Source organism: Neolamprologus brichardi, chromosome 14 (assembly GCF_056152115.1).
Source record: "Neolamprologus brichardi isolate AB-2024 chromosome 14, ASM5615211v1, whole genome shotgun sequence".
Lineage (NCBI taxonomy): Eukaryota > Metazoa > Chordata > Actinopteri > Cichliformes > Cichlidae > Neolamprologus > Neolamprologus brichardi.
The window spans coordinates 29,343,558-29,367,954 of NC_142117.1; the positions used below are offsets into that span (position 1 = coordinate 29,343,558).

At 40.3% G+C, this 24,397-nt stretch overlaps 1 protein-coding gene across 1 annotated transcript; it reads left to right on the top strand.

The window, feature by feature from the left end:
* The first annotated feature begins 15,411 nt into the window (after positions 1-15,411).
* On the top strand, positions 15,412-20,487 carry diabloa (diablo, IAP-binding mitochondrial protein a). The gene is made up of 6 exons (XM_006796543.2): positions 15,412-15,490; positions 15,897-16,029; positions 16,133-16,255; positions 18,774-18,884; positions 19,045-19,141; positions 19,493-20,487. Exons 1-6 carry the CDS (start codon positions 15,447-15,449, stop codon positions 19,696-19,698), a joined length of 714 nt encoding a protein of 237 aa, XP_006796606.1. The 5' UTR covers positions 15,412-15,446; the 3' UTR covers positions 19,699-20,487.
* The last annotated feature ends 3,910 nt before the right edge of the window (positions 20,488-24,397 follow it).

Here is a 24,397-nt window from a genome sequence, read left to right on the forward strand (position 1 = left end):
TCAGATGAAACAGGTGGGATGTCTGTTGTGAGACATCCCACCTGTTTCACCTGAGTTGAGGCTTAGGTTTATTTGTGCATTTGACTCCGAAGTAAATTTTCCCACAATGTCATTACCACAGCAAACATCTGTTACTGCTAATCCCTGTTGGATTCAATACTGTAATTTCTTTCTTTTTTTTTTAACCCCAGAAGGTACCTCTCCAGCTTTTATTGTCATGGCAAGCGTTGCATAAAGACAGCAATAATTGTCAATACAATTTAAAAGGAGCGCTTCAGACTGCGTTCAGGCCCTGTGGATGTTGAGTCCGCAGTCTGGAGATCCATATCCTTTCATATCTCTTCCTCTGGCCCTCCATCCACGTCGCACAGGTTTGAAGTCCCGTTATGGTCAGATGTTGTAATGTGTGTGTTTGAAAATGCAATACTAATGGGGTGCCCAGTCTGTTCCTCTCAATGTTATAGATATATTGTTTTAACCTCTCCAACAAAGTTTGACCTGTTTCACCCACATAGAGTAGACGGCATTTTTCGCACCAGATGCAATAAATGATATTCCTCATGTTTAGGGTCATTCTCTGCAGAATGGGTGCCCCTATTTTTCCATGAGGATTGTACACAAACCGTCTCAGCTTAAAGGCCCAGTGGTCGGGTTTCGCTGATCTTATTCGCCTCATCTGTTCTGGTAATTTGGCCCTGGCAAGCATGTCTCTTAGATTCTTATTTCTCCTATGGGCTGAGATTACTCTACAGTTTTGGAATTGTGTCAAACCGGAGGTGTATTTCTTAACGTTTGTTTTGAGTTGATGATGCAATGGTAGGTAGGAGCGCGAGTAAGTGGTTACCAGTGGCATAAGTCTGTTCGGTTCCCCCAGTTGTTCCCGATTTTGAGTCAGATTTTCCCCTGAATCATTTGAGACTTCACCTATATTCATTATGTTAGGATTGAGTCCTGCAAGGGTGCTACTTTTAATTGCTCTGAGAAACCTACTAGAGTAACCCCTCTTTCTGAGGCTCCGGAATAATACACTAATTGACTCCTGAAGATCTGACTCCTTTGAGGATATTCTATAGAATCTGATGATTTGCGATTTTATGATGCCCTTGAAGGTGTGTTTAGGATGATAGCTACTCTTGTGTAGAAGAGCATGACAGTCTGTAGGTTTAAAGTAAACCTTAGTAGAATTTTTTTTTCAGATTTTGATCCAATTGTTCCAAGAACACTGTCGTGTCCAGGAAGTTCACCTGTACCGGATGCATTTCATATTTGACTTTGATAGAGAGGTGGTGATTGTTGAGGATGTCAATAAATTCAGTGAATTTTTTTCTCACCATGGGACCACGCCCCTATGATGTCATCTAGGAATCTAAAATATAAGGTTGGTTTATGCGGGCACTTTGTCAGGGCCTCACATTCCCATTGGCTCATATATAGGTTAGCATAGGAAGGGGCATATCTGTGCCCCATAGCTGTACCCTGAACCTGTAAGTACTGTCTCCCCGCAAATTCAAAGTCATTGCATCTTAAACAGATTTCCAACAACTGCGAAAGTTCTTCATCCGGTCTCTTAGGGTCTGGATGCTGTTCCAAAATGTTTTTTATTGTTCTTAGGCCTAATTCTGTATTGATATCCGTGTAGAGACTTTCAATATCAATTGTGAACAATTGCGTATTTATCGGTAATCATATTGGTTTAATAAGTTCCAAAAAGTGATATGTATCTTTCAGATAGCTAGGATGTTTACAAGAGAGAGGTACCAAAAATCGATCTATATAGAGGGAGATATTATAAGTCGCGCTGCTACAGTCCAATACAATGGGCCTTCCCGGCGGGATCACATTTGGTACTGTCCACGTCTGCGGATCTTCGGGAGGAGGTAAAACTGCCTATTTCGGGGTTCATCCGGGCCATATAAGACGGTCGGAATCCTGCAGAGTCACGCGAGTTGGCTTCAATTAGCTTCCTCACTCTCTCATCCAACTGGCCCCAAGTAGGTTCCCAATTAGATGGTAGCGCAAGAAGAGCCCCATAGTCCCCATCCTTTTTATCCTCCCCAAAGTAATCCAAGAGTTGAATCCTCCTATGATATAAGGAAATATACCTCCATAAATCCTCCCTGTCTAGCGTACTTGGGGCTGGAATATAAGAAAGCCCTTTCTCTAATAATTCTATTTGTCTCATAGTGGGTTGGAATAGAGTTGATAAATTTAATATATTACTCTCCTCAGCACGCCAAGTGTGTCTAGAGGATTTCAAATCATGCAACCCATCTGTGGGCAAATGAAAATCCAATTGAATTGAATTGAAAAGTGGATCAGTGAAAGACTGTAAATGGAAGATGGAGGCCTGCTTCTCCTTACAGTGATCCCGAGTAGAATCTGAAGGGAGATCCCCTATATTAGGTTCAGTATGAGTTAAAAATCCAATTGCAACTCGCTGCACCAGTGCTTGAATATTCGCCCCGCCGTTTCCTGAGTCCAGTGGATGTTATCTGTGACCGTATGGAATTGGTCCTCGGCTATACGGCTTATCACAGGCAAACGCTTTAGCGCAAACTCATTCACAATGTCTAAATTCTGTTTCTGTTCCCGAGGTAAGAAGTGTGAATAATTAATCAATGGGAAGTAAACCTGAATCTCACCTGAGCAATGTGGCGGCATACGATACAGATTAGAGTCCCCCAGGAACCAAATTGGTTTGTTACATCTGAATTGCCAGTCCATAATCTTTCTCCCCTTACGGGCCTTATGGGTATTGGGAAAATGTACATATGTCTTTCTCTCTCTGTCATTTGTTTTGAGTTATTTAGTTTTTGATGTGAGGTTGCCTCTGACACATTTAGGGAGCCCACACCAAGAGTAATTTTAGGGTCAGATGAGGTCGTCTGTGTCCCACAGTCGGCATTATTGCCCTTGACCGGGCCCTGCATTATCATGCTGTTATTTCCCTTTACTATTTTAAGGGTTTCTCGCTCCCCTGTTCTTGTGTCCATTACAGCGGCACTCCCTTCAGCTTGCAACCTGTATTTTGCTGCCGTAGCAGTAGAATGAGAGAGAAGATGAGTGTCACTCTCCTGTTCAAAGCCATGAATTTGTAAGCCCGGGTCATTCTGAGAGACCGCCACATTGCTCCTTGCCTGTGTAGGCTGGTGAAGAGATACACTGGTCAATTTTGTGGGTCTAGAATAATGTTTATTTGTTCTTAAACTGCCCTCGTTTTTGTTAAATTTGCCGGCTGTTTCGATCCGATTAACATTACCTTCTGTGAAGTCACCTTCAGATGTTCGAAAGGGGGGTCTGTTTTCTTTCTCCCTATGTTGTCGGTCTCCCTCGCCCGCACCTCCTTGTTGTGAAGGCTGTGGGGTGAGGGGCGGAGAGGCAGACCCCTTTTGACTTACATTAGCTTCACGTGTCCCCAAATGGACCTGAGTTGGTGCAGCCGAGTTATTTTCCACAATTGTGGGTATTGGTGTTATAGGGGAGAGGGTCTGATTACGGGTCCCCTCTAGTGGTCTATTCATATGAGGGTCTATTGTTAATTCCTCTCCAAACGGAGTGGATTGAGAGTCCCGTGGGGGTGGATGGACCCTCTCTGGGCCCTGGCTATTCCTCCCTCTGTCATTTAAGGCCGCAGCCATTGACCTGGTCTGCTTCTCAACTATCACTTTGGGGTAGAGGGACGGGTGATGTTCTTGTTCTGATCTTTGCAATGGTGGAAAATCTCCTTCACTGTCTATGTCAAAATCTGATGTCGATGTTCCCTCCAGTGATATCTCGGGGGATGATTCTACATAAACTGACCTATCAGGTGATTCTCCCTCCCCTGAAAAGAAGTTCTGTATGGTTTCCACAGTAGATTGAGAGAATCTAGCCTTATGTTTTTCCTGCCCAAGCAATTGCTATTCAGAGAGCATTTTTATTAAAAGAAAGGTTAGCGTAGTTTGTAATCACGCTGATGTAATGTTCTTGCAACGCCAGCAGGTTGTTCTCTAACCACTGTTCTGTATTCCTCTCTACTGCCCTTTGAACCTCCTCAGAAGTTGAGGCTGGTTTAATGAAGCTCGTGAGTTTAATCACTTGTTTTGCCATCCCTCTTGGTGGATTTTTATTTGTAATGGCTAGATCTATGATTGCTTTATGATGGATTGCCTGTATTAATTTGAAATATTGTTTAGTCACGACACTTAATGTTGCCCATTGCTAGCCTGAGGTTGGATGTATTCTACGGACCCGACATCGAGGACTCAGATCCTACCACCCTTTAGTCGTTCAGGGCAACCTGTGCGCCTCTTCACCCCTATATAGCGGGGCTAGTAGCCCCTTACACATGGTTTGTATTTTATCCAGCTTCTCTCTCAATAGCATCCTCAGCTTCTGAGCCAGAGGAGACCCAATGGATGGTGATTTTTCCATTTGTTCATTGAGGCAATGATCCAGCATAATGAGCAAAGTATGACCTTTGACCCAGACACCCTTTTTTCCTGAGAGAGCTCAGTGGTTGCATCGTTAAATGGTGCTAGGACAACCAGACACTCTGAAATTATACCAAATTCCTCAGATGAAACAGGTGGGATGTCTCTCAACAGACATCCCACCTGAGTTGAGGCTTCCTTAGTTGTTCCTGCACCACTGAAAGCCTCTCCTTACAAAATACAATTAAAAAAGCATACATTAGATTGTCAAGGGAGCAGAACTATACACTTAAGTAGCATTAAAGAAACTGTAATTAAGCCACTTAAGAACTTACCTTTGCAGTGGTACTGCTCCTGAAATATCCCACGATCTTCCTGGACTTGGCGCGGATGTCAGAGACCTCAGGGGTCTGGTCAAGGGCCTTCTTCACCACTAAGTTCAGGGTGTGAGCTATGCATATGGCATGTTTGGGTCGTAGCTCCCTTGCATAAGCCCCCATATTGGCAGCCCCATCTGTTACTAGGCATGTGACTTTGTCAGTAATAGCCCATTCTTTCATGAGTGAGCCTTTCACTTGTGCAATATTTTCTGCAGTGTGTGCATTAGGAAAATATTGCACTCCTAAAACAACGGTGTTTAATGTGCTGGACTCATCAACAAAATGGCAGGTGACTGCAAGATAGGCGTCTGTGTTGATGGAGGTCCACATATCTGATGTCAGACTCACAGCTGCTGCCTTCTCAATGCTGGCCTTAGCTTTCTCCTTCATCTCCTGGTACCTGGCCTCCACCATGACTTTCAGGGCCTAAAGGAAAGAAAAAACATTTTGTTTAAAAGTACAACGTGGCTGTGAAGCAGTGTGTAGCTAGGCTTTGAGCCTCAGTCCTGCCTGTTCACATTTTATTCTGTAAAAACTAAATTTTCACTGCTGTTATGACCTTTTTAGTGGGGAGAACATAGCTAGGATTTAATGATTTAACAAATCTTTTAAATCCTTTGTCCTCCACAATGCTAAATGGCTGGGAGTCCTCAATCACCATGCTAACCAGGTCTTCATCTATTTGAGATTGTTCTCCTGAGGAAAGACAATAAAAACAAAGCACAAATATAAATATCACACACGTAACTTATTACAGTTGCATAATATTGTTATATCATGTAGTAATGATATATTACATGCTATACATGTACACGGGCTTACATGCTATATTATCATGCCATTTGATGGCTCACCTGGTCTTGCTCCACAATTAAAGCTAAGCAAAGCTCTGTAGTGCCTAAGCATGGATGAGGTGTTGTTGTTATTTCCCAGCTCCCTGGCACATAGCAAACACTTCAACTTATACAAAAGTAAAGACAGCTTAACATAAATTGTATTGCACCATCAGTATTATGAAAATACATCTTCTGTAGAAATTTACATACCTTGTTGGGAGGAATAAGATCAAAATGTTCCCACACAGGGGAGGACATCCTCCTCCTATTAGCTGGCTCCATTCTCTCCTAAACCTCCAAACTGTCTCCAACCTCTCACTAACCGCAACTCTCCATCAAACACCCACATTTTGAATGAAGTCTGTTTTATATCGCTGTCATAGCTCGCGGCAAAGTTCGAATCACTTCCTGAACCAGTCATGTGGTACAGCTGGGCAGCGAGGCTTCGGACATCATCATTTTTAGCTCCTCCCATAAATGAAGCAAGCCTCGTTACGCGCATCGCGGAAACGCACCCTCCATTACTCGACACAAGCTTTGAGGCCTCGATACAGAACGTCACATCACTACTCAGCACCATCCAGTGACAGCAGACAGATCATCCAACATGTTAACTGCAAAAACTGAAGAAAACTGTACAAAGGTTCAAGTACCACATGTGCTGTCAGTGAAAGCTGCAGCTGTTTTCATTGATACATTTAAAGACAAAAAGTCAAAGGATTAATCGCCCATGTAACTGTGTCACTAAATATCAGCATTAACAGTACCTCAGTTTAGTGTTTCAGAAAGCTGCTGATCTTAGACCTGCACAGGTTCTGTTTTAAACACTGAATGTACTCATGCATGAAGACCACATGAGATTTTCTCTAACACCATTAAATAAAACCTGATGAAGGTCAAAGGTCGTCACTTGTATGTTGAACTAAAAACTTCTGATCTGGAATTATTTCAATTTTCTGCCAATAGTGTGTTATTTACCATAAAGTAACTCAGAGTCAATCATACCAGAGTAACCAGAGAACATAATATTAAATATATAACTTTCTACAGGACTGAGTATAATATCTTTATGTAAAAATCCAGAGCCTCTGAGGATTATTAGGGTATTTATAACATCACACAAACCAAAGATCTCATCATAGTGTTCATGAAATGCTGGGTGTATCCAGCTTCTGGGGCGGGCCTACGGAGGAGTGCTGAAGATTTTCCTGTGAGGGAGCTGCTGGTGAAGATCATGAGTCCTGCTTGATCAATGCGATGAGCTTCAATCTTCCTAGTGTTAAATTATGCCTCTCTCAGTCAGTAAACAGAACATCTGGCATAGGACAGCTGTGATGAAAGAAAGGGAAGATGTTTCTCCAAAACATCTTGTTTTCTCTTTGGACCCAGGAAACCCGGCTTGGTCCTCACTAGTTTCTCCCCAGGGTGAATGAAGCTGCTGATAATAATGTGGAATCTATTATTAAATGAAAAGAACAAATTAAAATTACACTACCATGAAACCTTCTGCTGCTGTCTTTATTTAAGGTTTCCATGTTAGCAGGCTGTGGAGTGCTCTGTCAGTGTAATTGATCTAAAAGTGTTTAAGTCTTCAGTCTTATGTTAAAATCTCAAAGGACAGCATTGCATTTTTGATATTAACAGTAACTCTGGGCCTCTGTGGATTGGGCAGCTGATCTAATCTCTGTCTAAAACTGGACAACAAAAACTAAGGAGTGCTGAATCCTTCAATAATACAGACTATTAGAGTAACAGGTGTGTAGCATCGCTAACTAGCTAGCAACAAGCCTCCAATAATTGTATATGCTAGCGGCTAATCTAGCAAACGAATTAACAACAGAGTGATTTTAGATGTTGTAGAACTAGAAGATGATAAGCTGTGTGGTTTTTTTTTGATAATAATGACATGGCTGTATTTACCTTAAATGACCGAGTCGTCAGTCATGGTAAACCCATCAGCAGATAAACTGGAGCAGCTACGTAAAATGTGTGGGAGACATGTTCAACTGACACCTGACACCTGATATCTGACAGCTTTTTTCCTGAGACCTCAGGATGTCCTAAAATGTACACCGTACTGGAGATAGACAGATGAATTGGTGCTGCAGTGATCCCGACGCTGTACCAGTCCCTCTTGGTGAAGAGACAGCTGAGTGTAAAATGGTAAATGGCCTGTATTTGTTTAGCGCTTTACATAGTCCCTAAGGACCCCAAAGCACTTTACACTACATTCAGTCATCCACCTATTCACACACACATTCACACACTGCTGATGGCAAGCTACATTGTAGCCACAGCTGCCCTGGGGCGCACTAGCGGAGGCGAGGCTGCCGGCCACTGGCGCCACCAGGCCCTCTGACCAGCACCAGTAGGCAACGGGTGAAGTGTCTTGCCCAAGGACACAACGACCAAGACTGTCGGAGCCAGGGCTCGAACCGGCAACCTTCCGATTACAAGGCGAACTGCCAACCCTTGAGCCTCGATGCAAGCAAAGCTCTCAATTTAAAAGTTAGTCTACATCCTTTATTCTCCCATTTGGGTTGTGACTAAAAGAACGAGATTGAAGATGCAAGAAGCGGAAATGAGCTTCCTCCAAAGGGTGGCTGGCATTTGACTAGGAGGCCTCCTGGGTGAAGTGTTCCAGGTATGTCCCTGAAATAGTTTCTGTTAATTGATGCAAACGTATTACTTTTTATTTTTACCCTGGATGTTTTGTCAAATTTCCTTTAAGTCAGACTGAACTGCATTATTTTGAGTGGCAGTAGTACTTTTGTAGAAAACGTTTGAAAGTCCGCAGCTCGTTAGTCAGGATCAGGGTCCACATTTTTGCATTGCTTTGAAAAGTATTAAAAAAAATTAAAATATGAGGAAAAAACATAACAGTATAAAAATATATATTTTATAGTCATTTTCTGTTATTGGTTTGTTGAATACATAATTTTTTTTCAAAGTCAAAAAAGTGTCCAGGTGAGTAAACATGTTTGCAAACACCATGAAAAATGAGTTGGTAACATTTCAATTACACTGTTTGTTTGTTTTGATTTTTCTTCTCTAAAGAAAAATAAAAACTCTCAGAAATCACAATCACAAATCTTGACAGAAATCTTGTTTCATGATTTCATAATTCATACATGAAACAGGTTAAATATAAAACAGCAGATTTTTGTTTGTTTTTTTATGACATTTGAGTGTTGGAATCATTATATCCACAAAGGTCAGGAAAATGAAACTTTGCTTAGTTTTAAAACATTGCCAAATTACTGCTCAAAGTTTAACCTGCTCATCAGTTTAATGTCATGGGGGAGTTCCAGGTTGTTTGTCATCAGCTGATGTTTTCTTTAATGCAGTCATAATGATGATAATTAGCCAGTTGACTTTATCCCTTTGTGTAATAATAATAATAACCTCCACTGAAACTAATTAAAAGTAATCATTAATGGGATCATTAATTATTTAAAGACTGCTCTGTTGACTGGTGGTTAATGACACATGCAATAGCAGGTAAACAACAGAAGGTTAAAGTTACTGGGAAAAAATGGTCAACAAAACTTAAATTGAAATTACTTATATTAACGTTAAGATATATTCCTGACTGCTGAGACTGGAAATAAAAATTTGCATCAATAAATGAGTTTGAAGGTGTGGAGAAATAATCTCATGCTTATATGACAGGATCTATTGCAAAATGTAGGTGTGCAATATCTTCCACACCTTGCTATCTTCATATGACCTTTTAATTTGTTGCATTCGTGGACCCTGATCATTTGTGAAGTACAAAAGTTAGTTATATTAAACTTCCAGTGCAGAAAAAAAAATAAGTGGTATTTAAAAATGCAGTCAAAATTGTTTTTATACACACCCCAAGAGCTATAATCAAAGAGAATTCTTTTCTTTTTGTTCACCATGACTTTTTTAAGCTAGCTTTCAGCATCGTAGCATTATATTGTGATATGTCATAGTTTCAATAAGAAAAATCCACTAATTTAACATCTCTGTGCAGAAGAACAGTCATTCATAACCTGATTTTATCTGATTTCTGAAAAGTCACTTGAGAAAAATTCAGAAACTGCATTTTGGCAAAACTTTAAATGGTCATATCACCATTTGGGATAGGTGGCTGGTCAAAGCAAAAGGTATCCTTATTAGTTTCCCCTTTTTTATACCAGGTCCATGTTTTAGGCATGAGTATATGTCAAAATAATTTTTGAATCATCAAATTTCACTGAATACAGTTTTATCATTAGAAGCCACTGAAATCAAGACAAAGAAGCTCCTAACCATACATGGAGTGCTTCATCCCAAATCCAGCACCTTGAGACAATACAAAGCAGAAGGAAGGAGGGCAAGGACTAGTGAGATTCAGAACCACCATCCAGGATAAACCAACAAAGATCCATTAGTACATCAGGAAGATAGTTACAACTGATCATGTGCTTAGTGAATACGTTAGGCAGCAGAAACCTGAGCAAGAAGAGAAACCATCATGGAAGGATGGGCCCCTGCACGACAGATAGAAGAAGTGAGAAATATATTATTGATATATAATATACATAATATAATATTGAGAAATCCTACCTGAAAGACAGCACAGAGGCACTAATCATGGCAGCACGGGAACAAGGTCTTAGCACAAGATCTAAAGAGGCCGGGGTCTGCTATACCAGGCAAGAAGCCAGGTGCAGGCTCTGCAAAGATGCCTCTGAGATAGTCCAGCACATAACAGCTGCAAGATGTTAGCATCCAGGCTATACATGGAATGCCATGACCAAGTGGCTGGCATATACAGGAACACCTGTGCTAAGTATGGTCTGGAAGTCCCGAGGACAACATCAGGAAGATGCGAAGCTTGAGAAATACCAAGCACTGAGAGAGGACCTTGAGAAGATGTGGAAGGTGAAGGCAACAGTGGTCTCCATGGTAACAGAGCAATGACCCTCAAATAGGCTTCAGCAGATGCCAGCAATGCCATTCAAAATCTCTGCCCAGAAGAGAACAGTCCTAGGAACAACACAGATAAACATGCAGAACCCTCAAGCTCCTGGGCCTCTGAAAAATGACCTGAACTAAAAGGATAAAGACTATTAACAAATATTAAGACATTCTTGTGATTCTTCAGTATGTTGGAACAGTGAAATTTGCAAGAGCCATCTAAGAGCATGGCTTTGCACAACACTCACTTTGTTATTTACACAATCTACAATTAAAAATAAAAATAATCCTGCTTTCTATTAAAAAAAAGACAATCCAATCCAACTTTATTTATAAAGCACTTTAAAATAGCCAGCACAGCACGTACAGTAAGTAAGTTAAGAACAGCCAAAAAATAAAACACAAATACATAAAATTACATTTGAAACAGCCCTATATTAAAAAAACAACAACATAAAACAACATAGAATAGACTAATAAAAAAATAAACTAAAAAACAACATCTCACAGGGTGTCAAAGGCCAGCATCTCACTAAAATCAGCATCATCAGCTCACTACAACCAACTAAAAAAAACAACAACATCTCACATGGTGTCAAAGGCCATGGTGAAGAGATGGGTTTTCAGAAGTGATTTAAACACAGGCAGAGAAGAGGCCTGTCTAATCTATAAAGGCAGATCATTCCACAGTTTTGGAGCTGCTACAGTAAAAGCACGATCTCTTCTAAGTTTACGCTCAGTCCTGGGTACATTCAGGAAACAGATGGCCAGCTGACCTGAGAGAGCAGGTGGGTGTATAAGGCTGTAGCAGGTCAGAGAGATAAGATGGGGCTAGGCCATGGAGGGCTTTAAAAGCAAAGAATTTTAAAATGAATCCTAAAAGTAATGGGCAGCTAGTAAAGTGAAGCTTCACAGGGGAAATGTGCTCAAACGTTCGAGTGCCAGTTAAAAGACGGGCCGCAGCATTTTGCACCCTCTGTAGATAAGCAATGTATGACGCACTGACCCCTATATAAAGTGCATCATAGTAATCCAACAGAGTGCTAACAATGGCGTGGATAACTTTCTCAAAGTGCTGCTTTCAAATAATTGGCTTTATTTTAGCCAACTGCCTGAGCTGAAAGAAGCTTGATTTTACGATTGCCTTAATCTGACTGTGAAGCTTCAGTTCAGAATCCACTTTGACCCCCAGGTTTGTGACAGTTGGTTTATTATATTGGGCCAAGGAATCTAAATACACATTGGGGGTCTCAGTGGGACTACCAAAAACCATCACCTCGGTCATTTTGTCAATGAATTTTAAAAAGATAAGAGACATCCAAGCCTTAATGTCATCAAGTCACTGAAGTAATGGCTTTATGGAATAAGTGCCTTTTTTCTTTAGAGGGACATAGATCTGACAGTCATCAGCATAAACGTGAAATGCAATGCCATGTTTCCTCGGTATAAAACTAAGAGGGAGCAGATACAAAGAAAAGAGGAGGGTGCCTAGAACTGAGCCCTGTGGGACACCACAAAAGAGAGGAGCAGGGGACGACACATGGTCACAGAGACTGACACAAAAAGTTTGCTCTGCCAAGTAGGACCTGAACCACTCCAGTGCTGTGCCCACTGTTTCAAACTAGAGAGTAAAATGGCATGATCCAGTGTATCAAACGCAGCTGTCAAATCTAAAAGCACAAGAACAACACAGTGGCTAGCATCAGTAGCTAAAAATATGTCATTAAAAACTTTTAAAAGGGCCGCTTCAGTGATATGTAAGGATTTAAAACCAGATTGGAAAACCTCTAAAACATTTTTGCTTTTCCAGAAAGGTCATTAATTGGCTGTGAACTATCTTTTCAAGAATTTTCTAAAGAAAAGATAGTTTGGAGATAGGCCTGTAATTTGCAAGAACCTAGTGTCACGGAAAAGACGGACCCAGGCGCGGTTCTTTTTCACAGAAACACAGTGCGTTTATTTACAGTGAAACAGACAGGCAAGTCCAACAGTTCACTCAAAAGTGCAATTTCCCAATCGTGCTCGTCCCTTGCTCCCAGTGCGTTCCGTGTTGTAACTCCCTTGGTGTGTGTGCTCCCCAACTCGCTTCTCCGCTCGCCCCTCCAGGAGGAAGAAGGAAAATCCACTGTTAGCCACACGCTCGCCGAATAACAAACTCACGTTGCACGCACGGACTATACCAGTTCGGCGTAATAATCCCACGTCGACTGTCGCCGCGAGTCCAGGTTAAATACCTCTTTCTAGCCGGGAGGAATGATTACCAACGGCTGGTCAGGTAATCAGCTGCAGGTGGCCGGCAACAGCGAAGAGGGACTCCCAATGACGACAGTCGCCAGGACACGCCTCTCCCACGGCGCGCACTTCCGTAAACAGCCCGAGGACCGGGGAGGGAGAGAGGGAGAAGCAAACACACACACAGAAAACATACACACAAGCAGAGTCGTCCGGAAGGACCGTCCGACCGTGACCCCTAGGATCAAGAGCAGGTTTTTTAGTCAGGGGTTTGACAACAGCATGTTTAAAATCTTTAGGGACTACACCTGACAACAAACTGTGGTTTACCAGCTCAAGAACCAACTGTTGGTAACACCTCTTTTAAGAGTCGAGGAGGACGGCATCATTTGGAGACCCCGCAGGCTTCAAATGACTCTCCTTTAAAGAGGACAGAGGCCATGTCCACACTAACGCATCGTTTTCTCTCTGTTTTGGTCTCCCGTCCACACTGAGACGGCGTTTTCCTCAAGGAAAAATGCAGCGTTTTGAAAACGCTCTCGAAAACGCATAGATTTAAAACGGAGCTGTCCCGTCACAGTGTGGACACTCAAAAATGCAAACTTTCTAAAACGATGACGCATTTTAGTCATGTGATGCAGTCACGTGCCCAATTAAACAAAGATAGCGGAGGGCATTATACAGCAGTTGTTTTGATTGCTCTCAATTTTGAGAAGGAGAAGGAGAGATTTGAGCCCTGGTGGAGGAGACCTTCTCAATAAAAAAGTGTAAAAAGATTTTCACAGGCTACAGGCAAGGGCTCGATACAGTCAGTATGTGGTGCGCTAAGAACAGAGTTAATGGTCTGTTAATAAAACATGCGAGTTGTGACATTTTGACAGATTAATGTCAGAGAAGTGTTTACTTTTGGCACCTTTTACACTTTTTTGATACTGACTCCAACAGTCATTTAGCATCTGTAATGACACTTTGTTTGTCCTTTCTCCATATGCGCTCAGCACACGGCACTCGCATCTGAGCCAGGGCTCAGATTTAGTTTTAGGCAGCCTGTTTTTTAATGGAGCCACAGTGTCCAAAGCAGTCCCGCAGGTGGAATAAAACCAAGAGCTCAGTTCCGCAGTCTGGGTGCATAAAAACTCCAGGATTTTATAGCTCTGGTTAAAAACTCATGAAAACTGCTCAGCAGTGGAGGAGTTAAAAATGTGACAGCGCTGAGCAGCAGTACGACGTTTAACTGAGGTACAGTCAAGAGGAACTACAAACATCACACTACTATGGTCAGAAAACACAGGATCACAAATCTCTATGTTAAAAACAGAAAAACCATGAGATAAAACAAGATCCAGTGTGTCCAAGTTCATGTGTGGGACTGGTCACACATTGCACCAAATTAAAAGAATCGATAAGGTTTAAAATGCCCTTTGCCATGGGCATGTCAGGGCAACACACATGAATATTTAGAAAAAAAGACACACAGGAAGAAATTTCAAATGCATGCATGAGGTGCAAAAATGTGCCAAAAAGACCATAACACTTCTGGGGTTTTTTCTGCTTTTAGTTTGGGTGTCTTTTTCTAAGGGCCTTTAACTTGTCTGCCTGTCTGTCCATTTGATTTTGATATATATATACACACACACACACACACACACACAGTGCATGTAGCTCTTTATCCACAGGGGGACGACCTTGTGTGGCTTTGCAGAGCTTTCACTTCATTGTTAGATTAATTTACAGGTACAAGATTGTCCAACACAAGGCACATTCAGGCCTTGTAGAAATTGATATGAAAGCTTTGACAGTTACACAGAAATACCATGGGTGAACACTCCAATTTCAGTATTAGCAGCAGCCATTAATACCATGTAGTCAGAAATCCGAAAGCTGCAATACACTGTTTCAGGGTTTAAACATGGGGGGGGGGGGGGGGGTAAAGAATCAGTCATTGATGTGTGCAACCCAGAGAAGTGCTCACAATCTTAAAGGCCTTTCAATAGAACAAAGATAATTTTTTTTCTTTTCTTCTTTACATCAAAATCTATAAAATGGCAGTTTAAGCAGCCCTGATCACACAGAACTGGATATTTGGAGCACTTAACACAGGAATATGATATTTCCATGAATACCTGCGTCTAATGAAGTCAAGAGTAATATCAAGAGTAAACGTCTTGAGTATTGTATATATTAAAATCCTAGAAGAACAAGTCTCTTTGTATTTTTTGATTTTACTGTAGAATTTCCATATCCAACAGTCATACATTATAACATCATATCTTCATCATCATATATTCATTTTTATTATTAGTTTTTAGCAACCCCAATGCAATAACAGCCTAATGTTACGCAAAGTGTAAGATAATGAAGATATAAATTCAAAAATTGCACAAAATATGCTCCCAGTGCTTTGTTGCACCCTTGTAGTTTGGATCCTGCTGGCATAGTTGGCATGAGTGAGTACAAAAATGATTTGTATTCTCACAGCAGTAAGTAGTCTAGTCATTATACTGATAGAAAATGTTGTCCGTTTTATTAGATGTCCTTTAAAAAGAACAGCGTTAGAAAAGGATAAATGAATATAGAAATGCACCCTGTATTGTATGTCCCTCCTCGGCTTCCGTTGGAACCCTTTGCTCGATGCGTTGTAATTGCGGCCGATCAATATGGCCGCGCTTAGGAAGGGAGCAGTGTATCTCCGTTTCGTCAGGTAAGGCATTAAGGTTGAATAAACATACGTACTGATTTTGTCATCAGGTCGATTTATCCTAGGCTGAACTGCCTTTTGAAAAGAAAATCCTTTAGTGTAGGAAAAAGATTTTTTGTTTGATATCGCGGTTAACAATGGCAACGGGAAGTTATGAGTCTTAAAGTCATAACTCATCTACGCTTAAATGAGCGTTGTTTTTGTGACTCAAAAAAAAATGTTAAAAATGACATTCGTTTGTAAACCAGTTTCACTTTCGTTTTAATGTTTTATTTGGTTTTTGTTTGTTTGTTTTTTCCCTCGTTAGGCTTTTTGAGCTTTGGTACCTGACCGACTGGTAAAAACGTCATGGATATCACTGGAATTCTCAGCCGGAAACTGAAAGTATTTTTTTGTTTTGTTATATCAGGAGTTCCGGTGGTGTCCTATTGAGCAGCAGAAAGCCTGCAGTCAGTAAACTGGGAAAATGGAGAAATATTCTATACACAGGTGTAGCGTCGTTAGCTGTGGGCGGTGGGCTGTGTGCTGTACCTTTCAAACAGGTGAGTCGGCCTCCCTGCCCCGGCAGTTGTTACAAACTTCACAGCAGTATATATCCGCTACCTGACCTACCTTACATGTTTATGTTCTGTGTCTTTGCTGCAGGTTGAACCCCTTTCTCATGACTCCCTAATCAAAAGAGCAGCCTCTTTGGCGACCGACAGCTCAAGCACTTTTCTCTCTCAGACCAGTCTAGCACTAATAGATGCCATCACAGAGTACGCCAAAGTAAGTCTGGCTCTTATGGGAAACTTTCTGTCCAGTTAGTAAAATCTAGTCCAAGTTCATGTTTATTGTAGCATTTTTACCATCACAGTTGATGGGAATTTATCTCGATGGGCTCACATATACTGCAAGAAACATATAACAACACACAACTCTGCACAACATGGTATAAAAATACAAGTTCATGCTATAGATCACCCCATAAAAAACTCCACTGGATCAGTTTTCTTTAAAATGACTTTAGTGGAACAACAGTCCACAGTGCAAGAGGATCATTTAATATACAGCTTAATATATAACTTTTAATTATTATAATTTATATTGCTATTATAATAAAGATAATAGTATAAATTTCAGTGCATAAAACGTTCAGATTATATCATCACAGCTGGATGTAAATAAACTGAATTAATAAAAGGTTCAGTGCGTATTTAAGCTTGGGGGTAGGTAGTTCTCCTGAAGTCTGATATTCTGCTACTATTACTCTTGTATCTTTTGCCTGATGGGAAAACATTGAACAGGTTATGTGAAAACTAGTACTACATTTTTCTACTAAAGTATATACTGATCAGCCACAAAATTAAAGTTGAGTAGTACCTGCCCAAACCGGTTGTTACCTTTTATGACATGGTCGCTCTGTGCCCATGCTCAAATCTTGGCAGCAGATCCTTTGGATCCTGTGTTCTGCATGGTGGTGTGGGCTCCATAGATCAGATTGTTCTGGCCCATCACCTAAAGATTATACTGTGATTGTAGGGGTTTGGAGGCATTATATTGTGTTTTTGCTAATGTTTATTTATTTGGTTTCTTGTGTGTGCCCCTTGATTTTGCATTAATTAAACATAATTCAGTTTGTGGCTCCATAATGTAGTACTTAGTATAACACATTTGATTTAGCAGATTAAAGGATGCTGGTTCAATTCCATTTGAGGAATTCCCCTTTGGGGTTGTTAGAGGAGGGAGATCCGGTGTATAATTCAGCCAAATCATTACCTGCCTACCTGCTGTGATGAGCCCCTGTGAAAAGGCAGTAGCCAAAGTAGCTGCTTGTTCTTTTTCCGACAGAATGCCTTTCCTGTCTGTGGGAAACAGTAGCCCGATCATGCCTGGCTCAAAGCAGTAACATCATCACTCTGTCATCAGCAAAGCATACAATCACATAATTCAATATATGAGGTCTGGTCCACAGACTCCTCAGTCTAACATCTTGTAAAGATTATTACTGCTGATGACACCCACTGGCAACTATACCTATCATCAAGTGTTGCACAGTTCTAAATGAGAATTAGTAGACTATCAGTAACTATGATAAATACACGTGTTCACAAAATCCTCAAAACATAGCAAGAAAAACTGGTATAAAAGCAGCATGCTGTGACTGTTATGAACTGTGTTTCAGCAAATACTATTTTCATTAACATAACCGAGGCTGTTTCAGTTGCTTAGTACAGTTCAGTGAGAGAAAAACAAGAAACAATGTCTAAATTTGTCATGTGTAACAAAAAGAATGTTCTTTCAAAAATTAGTTTTTCAGCATTTTGGGGTGAGTTAGTTTCTTTTTTGCCACATCCCCATGAAAAAATTGTTCACACAGCACACTTGTTTTTATTTATTATAAAAACAACACAGTGTCCCTGTAAATAAATGTCAGTAAACGACCTGTGGATCATGTGTCATGTCTGGAACAAATACATCAGTGAGGTATTTTTTTGACCTCTGCAGTGGGATCAATGCTTGCACTGTGGGTATAGCTGGGTTTCACTGTCAAAGAGTTCCCACAAACTATCTGCTGATTCTTTTGCTGTGGTTGCTGCTGACACTGATGATGATCACAATGACACATGGTTTTTTGGGTGTTTAGTGTCATCAGATTTGTTCAGCAGTCTGCTGATCAAACATAGAAGCACCAGAAAAGCCACTTGTCAAAAATGGCATGAAACGAACCAAAACATCAGTTAGCTGTGGTCATATGATGTGGCTATTTTGAACCATGTTTCAGACCACTGTACAGAATATCATGTAAGGCCAGTATCAAGTTTCCCATTCCCAGTGAGTACACATCATGCCTGTTCAAAAATCTGCTTATTAGCTTGATAAATAAAGGTTTATAAAATCACGAGTTTGCAGACTGCAGTGCTTATCCTGCTCAGTGCAACACATTAAACTGCATGTGAAAATGCCTCCAAATATCACTGTGTTCCAACACTTTCATGCTCTCAGATTGCATCATTAATCTAGCAACTGTTTAATCTTGCAGTTAAAACCATTAAAATAAAGTTTAATTAGTTTGAAAATGTGCAGTGGAGAAATGGACAACAGTAAATGGTGACTATGGTGCTATTTAGGGATGAAGTGAAGAAAAAGACAGGGAAATTATTGGTGTGACTTAAGATAATGTAAAGGATAAGGTGAAGTGTGGATAGATGTTCTGCTGTTGTGACCCCTGAAGTGTTCCTACTCTATAAAACTATGCAAAGTACTACTAAGTTGTTCTTTAATAAGCTCCTTGTCCTTATTCCAGGCTGTGCACACACTCATTGCCCTACAAAAACGATATCTGGATTCACTGGGAAAACTGACCCCAGCAGAAGAGGATTCAGTCTGGCAGGTGATCATTGGCCAGCGTGCAAAGGTCAGTCTGCATTGCTCTCTTCGGTTAGAAGTATTTAAAGAAAAACATCTCGTTTTTTGGGGGGGGGGGGGCTTTCGTCATTCTTTGTAAATGTGACCACAGATTTGCAAACAGGTTGCTGTAGATCTATTTGGGTCTTATTCTGATTTTGTCCTGACAGGTTAATGACAGACAGGAAGACTGCAAGCATTTCGAGTCAACCTGGTTCAGTGCAATGAAGCTCTGTGAAGCAGCAGCTGAGGCGGCATACACATCAGGTGTGTTTTTAAAAAAATAAAGTAAAATCTGAGCTATTTGGCCTGTGTGGTACAGCAGTCAGGTTGTAGTGTTGATGCAAGTTCTCTTAGGGTTCATCTTTTTGAAGCTTTCTACATTGCCATTTGTGGGGGTTTCTGTTCAGGTGCTGACAGTGTTGCACCTTGATCGGTGTATGGATCATTTGCTGTCACTCTGCAGACGGACAGGTTTTTGCATTTAAACAGAATGGAGATGATGGACAAGGAAGGCTGCCTAATGACTTTAGCTAATGTCTGAACTGGACAGGGTTGTTGTGTGAGTCTTTGAACACTGTTTGCATTTGTGGGGTTTTTTTTGTTTGTTTTTTTCAGGGGCTGAGCATGCGTCTGTAACCGCAAGGACGAACATTCAGTTGGCCCAGTCGCAAGTGGAGGAGGCACGAAAACTCTCACTAGATGCAGATAAGAAGTTGGCCGAGACTAAAGTAATGGAGGTTCAAAGGATGGCACAGTATGCCGCCTCCTTAGAGAATAATGAGGAGGAAGAGGTGCCTGAGGCTTATCTAAGAGAAGACTGAAACAAACAGCCACAAGTATCAGAAAACAATAACTTCTCATTATTCTCTTCTTTTATGATGTGTAAGATATTTGGTTTGGTCAAACTGATGTGCTTACATCAACAAAATCAACAAAAACTTCTGAAAAAGTGAAGGGTATCTATAATTCTGAGCTTCTTGGAAGAGTGTTTCTTTAATGTTTTTTTGGGGGGGGGTTTACCAACAGTGAACGAACACAAATCATTTGTATTATGTCAAGATTTATTGCAATAAAGACAAACATCCTGTGTAAACAAAATGCAAACTGTTTTTCGTGCTGTTGTTATGGTGTTGATCCACAGAAATTGCGTTTTTAATTTCTGCTAAAATTGGACAGGAGACCGTGTGTCCACTTTACATTGTTGCCAAACTCAATTGTTAGTGTTTCAAATGAGATGCACGAGTGCCAACTATGCGAACAAAATATCCCCTGTGGTCATTGTGAAAATGTTGTTTTCTAAAATGACCAGAAGACACAGTAAGTTTGCCCAGATGACTGACTGTCAAGCACCTTCTTTGCGCATTACAATAATTCTTGCAGGTTTTGTTTTGTTGTTGCAGTTGAAATGTCTACAGATTCCCACCCGTATGTCCCTCTGAAGAAGTCTTTAAAAACGGCGTTAGCTTGCTTGTTATTTGTATCTCTTGTTTTCACTCAGCAGCTTTACCTTCACTGCTAATTACCCATGTCCTGATTCAGTTCAATAGAGCTTTTAGGCAGGTTTCAAAACCCCTCCTTTGCTTTCCTGTCGTCACTTCATCCACAGCAGCAGTCTTTCCACACCGCCACTGAACAGGAAAAAAGTGAAGACCCAACCTCTAGAAAAACATTAAAAATGTATGAATTATGATGCTTTAAGGAAAAATTTAAAACATGGAAAACACAAGTTACTTCATAATTGGATATAGTGTCTTTGTTCCCAGGAAAGTTAAAAATGTGATTAAGCAGAGAGAAACTTGTCTTAGTTTATTTATGCTTATTCCAGCAGATGGCGATCTAAGTCCACTCCACTACACATCTTTGCCCTCTGCTTCAGTGGGATGCATTGCATTTACATTTTCATATCATGCCACATGTATTTTATATATGCAAAATGCACATTTAGCCTGTATTGATTTGTTTTGAATTAATGGTTGTGATTAAACAGGAGCCCCAGATTGTACTGCATACCTACATTTACATATGGCATTTTGTCTCTGAACTGGTGTCTGCACATAAAGTACAGTGAGACTCTGTATGAATTTTAATTAGTTTGAATTCCAAACACTGTAATTTATTTCTTAAGTTGTTACTTTTATGCATCTCTTAAGAGTTGATTGAATACTGAGGAATTTTAAATAACGTTTTAAAGATGTGCACAGTTACCGGCCTTATCCATAGTATGTCCTCTATAACAGGTACTCTATCTTAATTTCACATGTACTTTCTTAAGGTCGGTGTGTACTACAGAGGTCATTTCATACAGAGCTCATTATGGGAAAGACCTGTGTGGAGGTGCAAGCACAAGTGTGTAGCATCAGCAGTGAGGTGACCTCTCCTCGTTGTAGATGGTCAAACCTTGGCAGGAGATTGGACTGAAAGTGTGGCTACAATGGGGGAGGAATGGGTGGGAGGTTTTGAGGTGTGCAAGGGCCAGCTGACCAGTGCGACTAGTAAGGAATGTTGTGTTTAACAAAGGCTGTTTTCACAGACTGTAAAACCAAATTTCCCAGACAGCCTGTGTGGATGTGCAGCCACTGGTCACAGGGGAGGTGGTGCCAGTGCAGCATTGCTTGCCTGGAAGAAAATGTAATAACACTTAGTGAAAAGTATTTTTGCTGCATAAAACCTCAATGAGGTAACCACAATTACAAAGGTCATGGGCCATAAATGCTCATAAACTATTTAGTGCTACTGAGGGGGGTTTAAGCATTTATGCGGCAGTATGCATTTATGCCAGTTGTGTGGAATAAGCCTTGCTGAGGCAGTTTTTGCCCAAATTGTTGATATAATTAACACATTAAGAGTTGGATAATCGAAAATAAGATGTGAATTATCATCTCATAAAGACAAGAGGTTGCCTGCTGCACTAACTCTATCGTTTCAATGCAAAGTGCCCCAGGAGGGGAGATTGATTAGTGAAAAGGCCATCACTTTCACCTGGGGATTTATAGCTCTTTGAGGATATAAATAAACCACCAGAGGGTATGAAGGTAGGGGGTACAGTGTGGTGACACATCCCGGGTCATGCTTTAATCACTGTAAAGCTGAGCTATAGCACTGAGAGGGAGTGAGTTCAGTTCTGCAGGAGATGGAGGTTCCCTGCAGAGTTCACATTGCCCTGATGAGGACTCAGAGCTAATAGAGTCTATAAAGACATCACTGCAGAATGAAACTGGTGGCTCAACGCGAGGGAGGCACATCGAAACAAGCATTTTTGCTTATCTTCAGTGAATAAATATGATGTTCGCCTAAAATTGCTGAGCGAGCAAGTTTATCAGTTCAAGCTTCAGCGCGTGATAATAACACAGTGCTGCACACAGCGTCGGATTCCTGAATGTGTAAAAGCTGTAATTATCTCAAAGAAAAGAACAATGCAAGAGTGTTTCATTACCACTTTGTTTTAGGACAGAATAGTCGAAGTGTGTCTGCATTCACGCTGATGAGTGCACACTTTTTCCCCCCCCAGCACTGTACCTGCATGTGATTGCTTTGTCCTTCAGTGACTGATCTCCTGGGGTTTATATTAACTTTCACATTCACTTCCTTGTTTCCACAACAGTTTTGGGATAGTTCAGCATATCTGTGACTGAGTTAACATTAATAAGCTGGTTTTAAAAAAAAAAACAAAACCTTTGTGTGCACTGTGTGCACTGAGGCTCGGTTAATGGTACAGCAATGTTAGCATTTCTGGTGTGTGAGGGTGTGTGTAGGGGTTATTGTCAGTTTCCTTTTTTTACGTGCTAAAGGATGGTGGGAGAATGGCTCATTATGCGTATTTTGTGTATTTAACTGTAATTAAGGAGGTTAGAAGGGGCATAAAGTGATTGACTGGACTTGCTAAAGTGAAAGCAGCACTTATATCATCTTACAATCTGCTCAACACCTGCTTATGAAAATGTGATGTAAAATAGATTGGGTTTGGTCATTAGAGGGACTGAAGGGTAACCAGTAGGTTGCTGTTTTTAATCCCCACAAAACCTGTGAACCCACTAAAAACATCTTTAGTATATTCTTAAGCAACTTGATAAACCTTTGCCTGTTCAGTTGCTGCACTGAAGATAATCATGATTAAAAAGCAAATGGTTATTTGTGCTATAAATAGTTCTGTTCACATTTAATGTCTGTTTGCACAAGTGAGACCTTAAAACAAGGAAATTCCTCACTCATTCCACAAAAAAGAAGAAAAACACAAACAAATAAACAAACAAAACTTCATTATATGTGAGGTTTTAGTACTTCTTTCTTTTAAAACTGTTTATGATCCTAATTAGATAGGTTTATATTAACTTAGTGGTGAAATCAATATCTTTTTTAAGCCTAGTCATAGTCAAAATTTGATCCTTTCTAACTGCAAAAGTCCTTTCAGCTGTATCAAGATAGTCTTATGAAACAGTGCCTCGTAATAAATGTAGTACTATTTCATCAATCTTGCGTATGAAAATGTTTTCGACTCCCTCTTGCTAATCCTGCTGTCCCTACAATAACAACAACAATGACTGCTATTGCTAAGGTTGTAATATTTCATGTGAAAATAATTAAGCAGTTTAGATGTTTCAACTTTTTTTTTTTTTTATCACCGGGGAGGTTTTTGATCGGTCCCATATTTTACAGCCCAAACATACAGCAACAGATGGTTTATATGGCCCCACGGAGACCCGATTTCAAATCATGCAGTCAGTCTGGGATTGCGTGAACAGGCAGACGATACCAAGACAGCCTAAACCCACTGAAGCACTATGGCAAGTTATCCAAGATGTTTAGACAACCTTATTTGCTTTGACAGGAAGAACTGACACTGTTTAAAAGATAATGAGTGCTTATACCAAAAAGTTCTACTTTTAGCCACTTTTTAAATTAAATTAAAAACAAGAATCACCTATTTCTGAAAGCATCCTTTCTTTGCTGTAAAACTAGACTAAGTTTTATGACTGGATAAAGTCACTTCAGTTTGGCAGTTAGCCTATTGCATACTTGAACTATACTGTGACATCTAAAAAAGCTCAAAGCTATCTGAAATGTCAGTTTGGGGCAAGTTTTCCCAACACAATCAATACAAGCAAGCCACGGTAGATTTTTTATTTCTTAAGACTGGGTTGTCTACTAAGAGTCAGTGCTTGCATTGTAGTATCTGCTCTAGGCTTTGAAGCCCCCTGACATATACCAATGAAATAATAATGAGAGAAAATCTACTACTACTACTACTACTACTACTACTACTAATAATAATAATAATAATAATAATAATAATAATAATAATGAGAAGAAGAAGAAGACAAAGAAATGAGCGAAAATAAGAATAAATAACTAAATGGATTTGATATATAAATTAAAAAAATTCTTAACAATCAAACATCGACAACTGCCTCCACACGAGAAACTAACTGAAATTAAACGTAATAAAATAACAATTAAACATAATTTAGAGTGCTGATCGTGATAGCCCTGCTATCTATATTTATGTTGCCCGAATCTGTATAT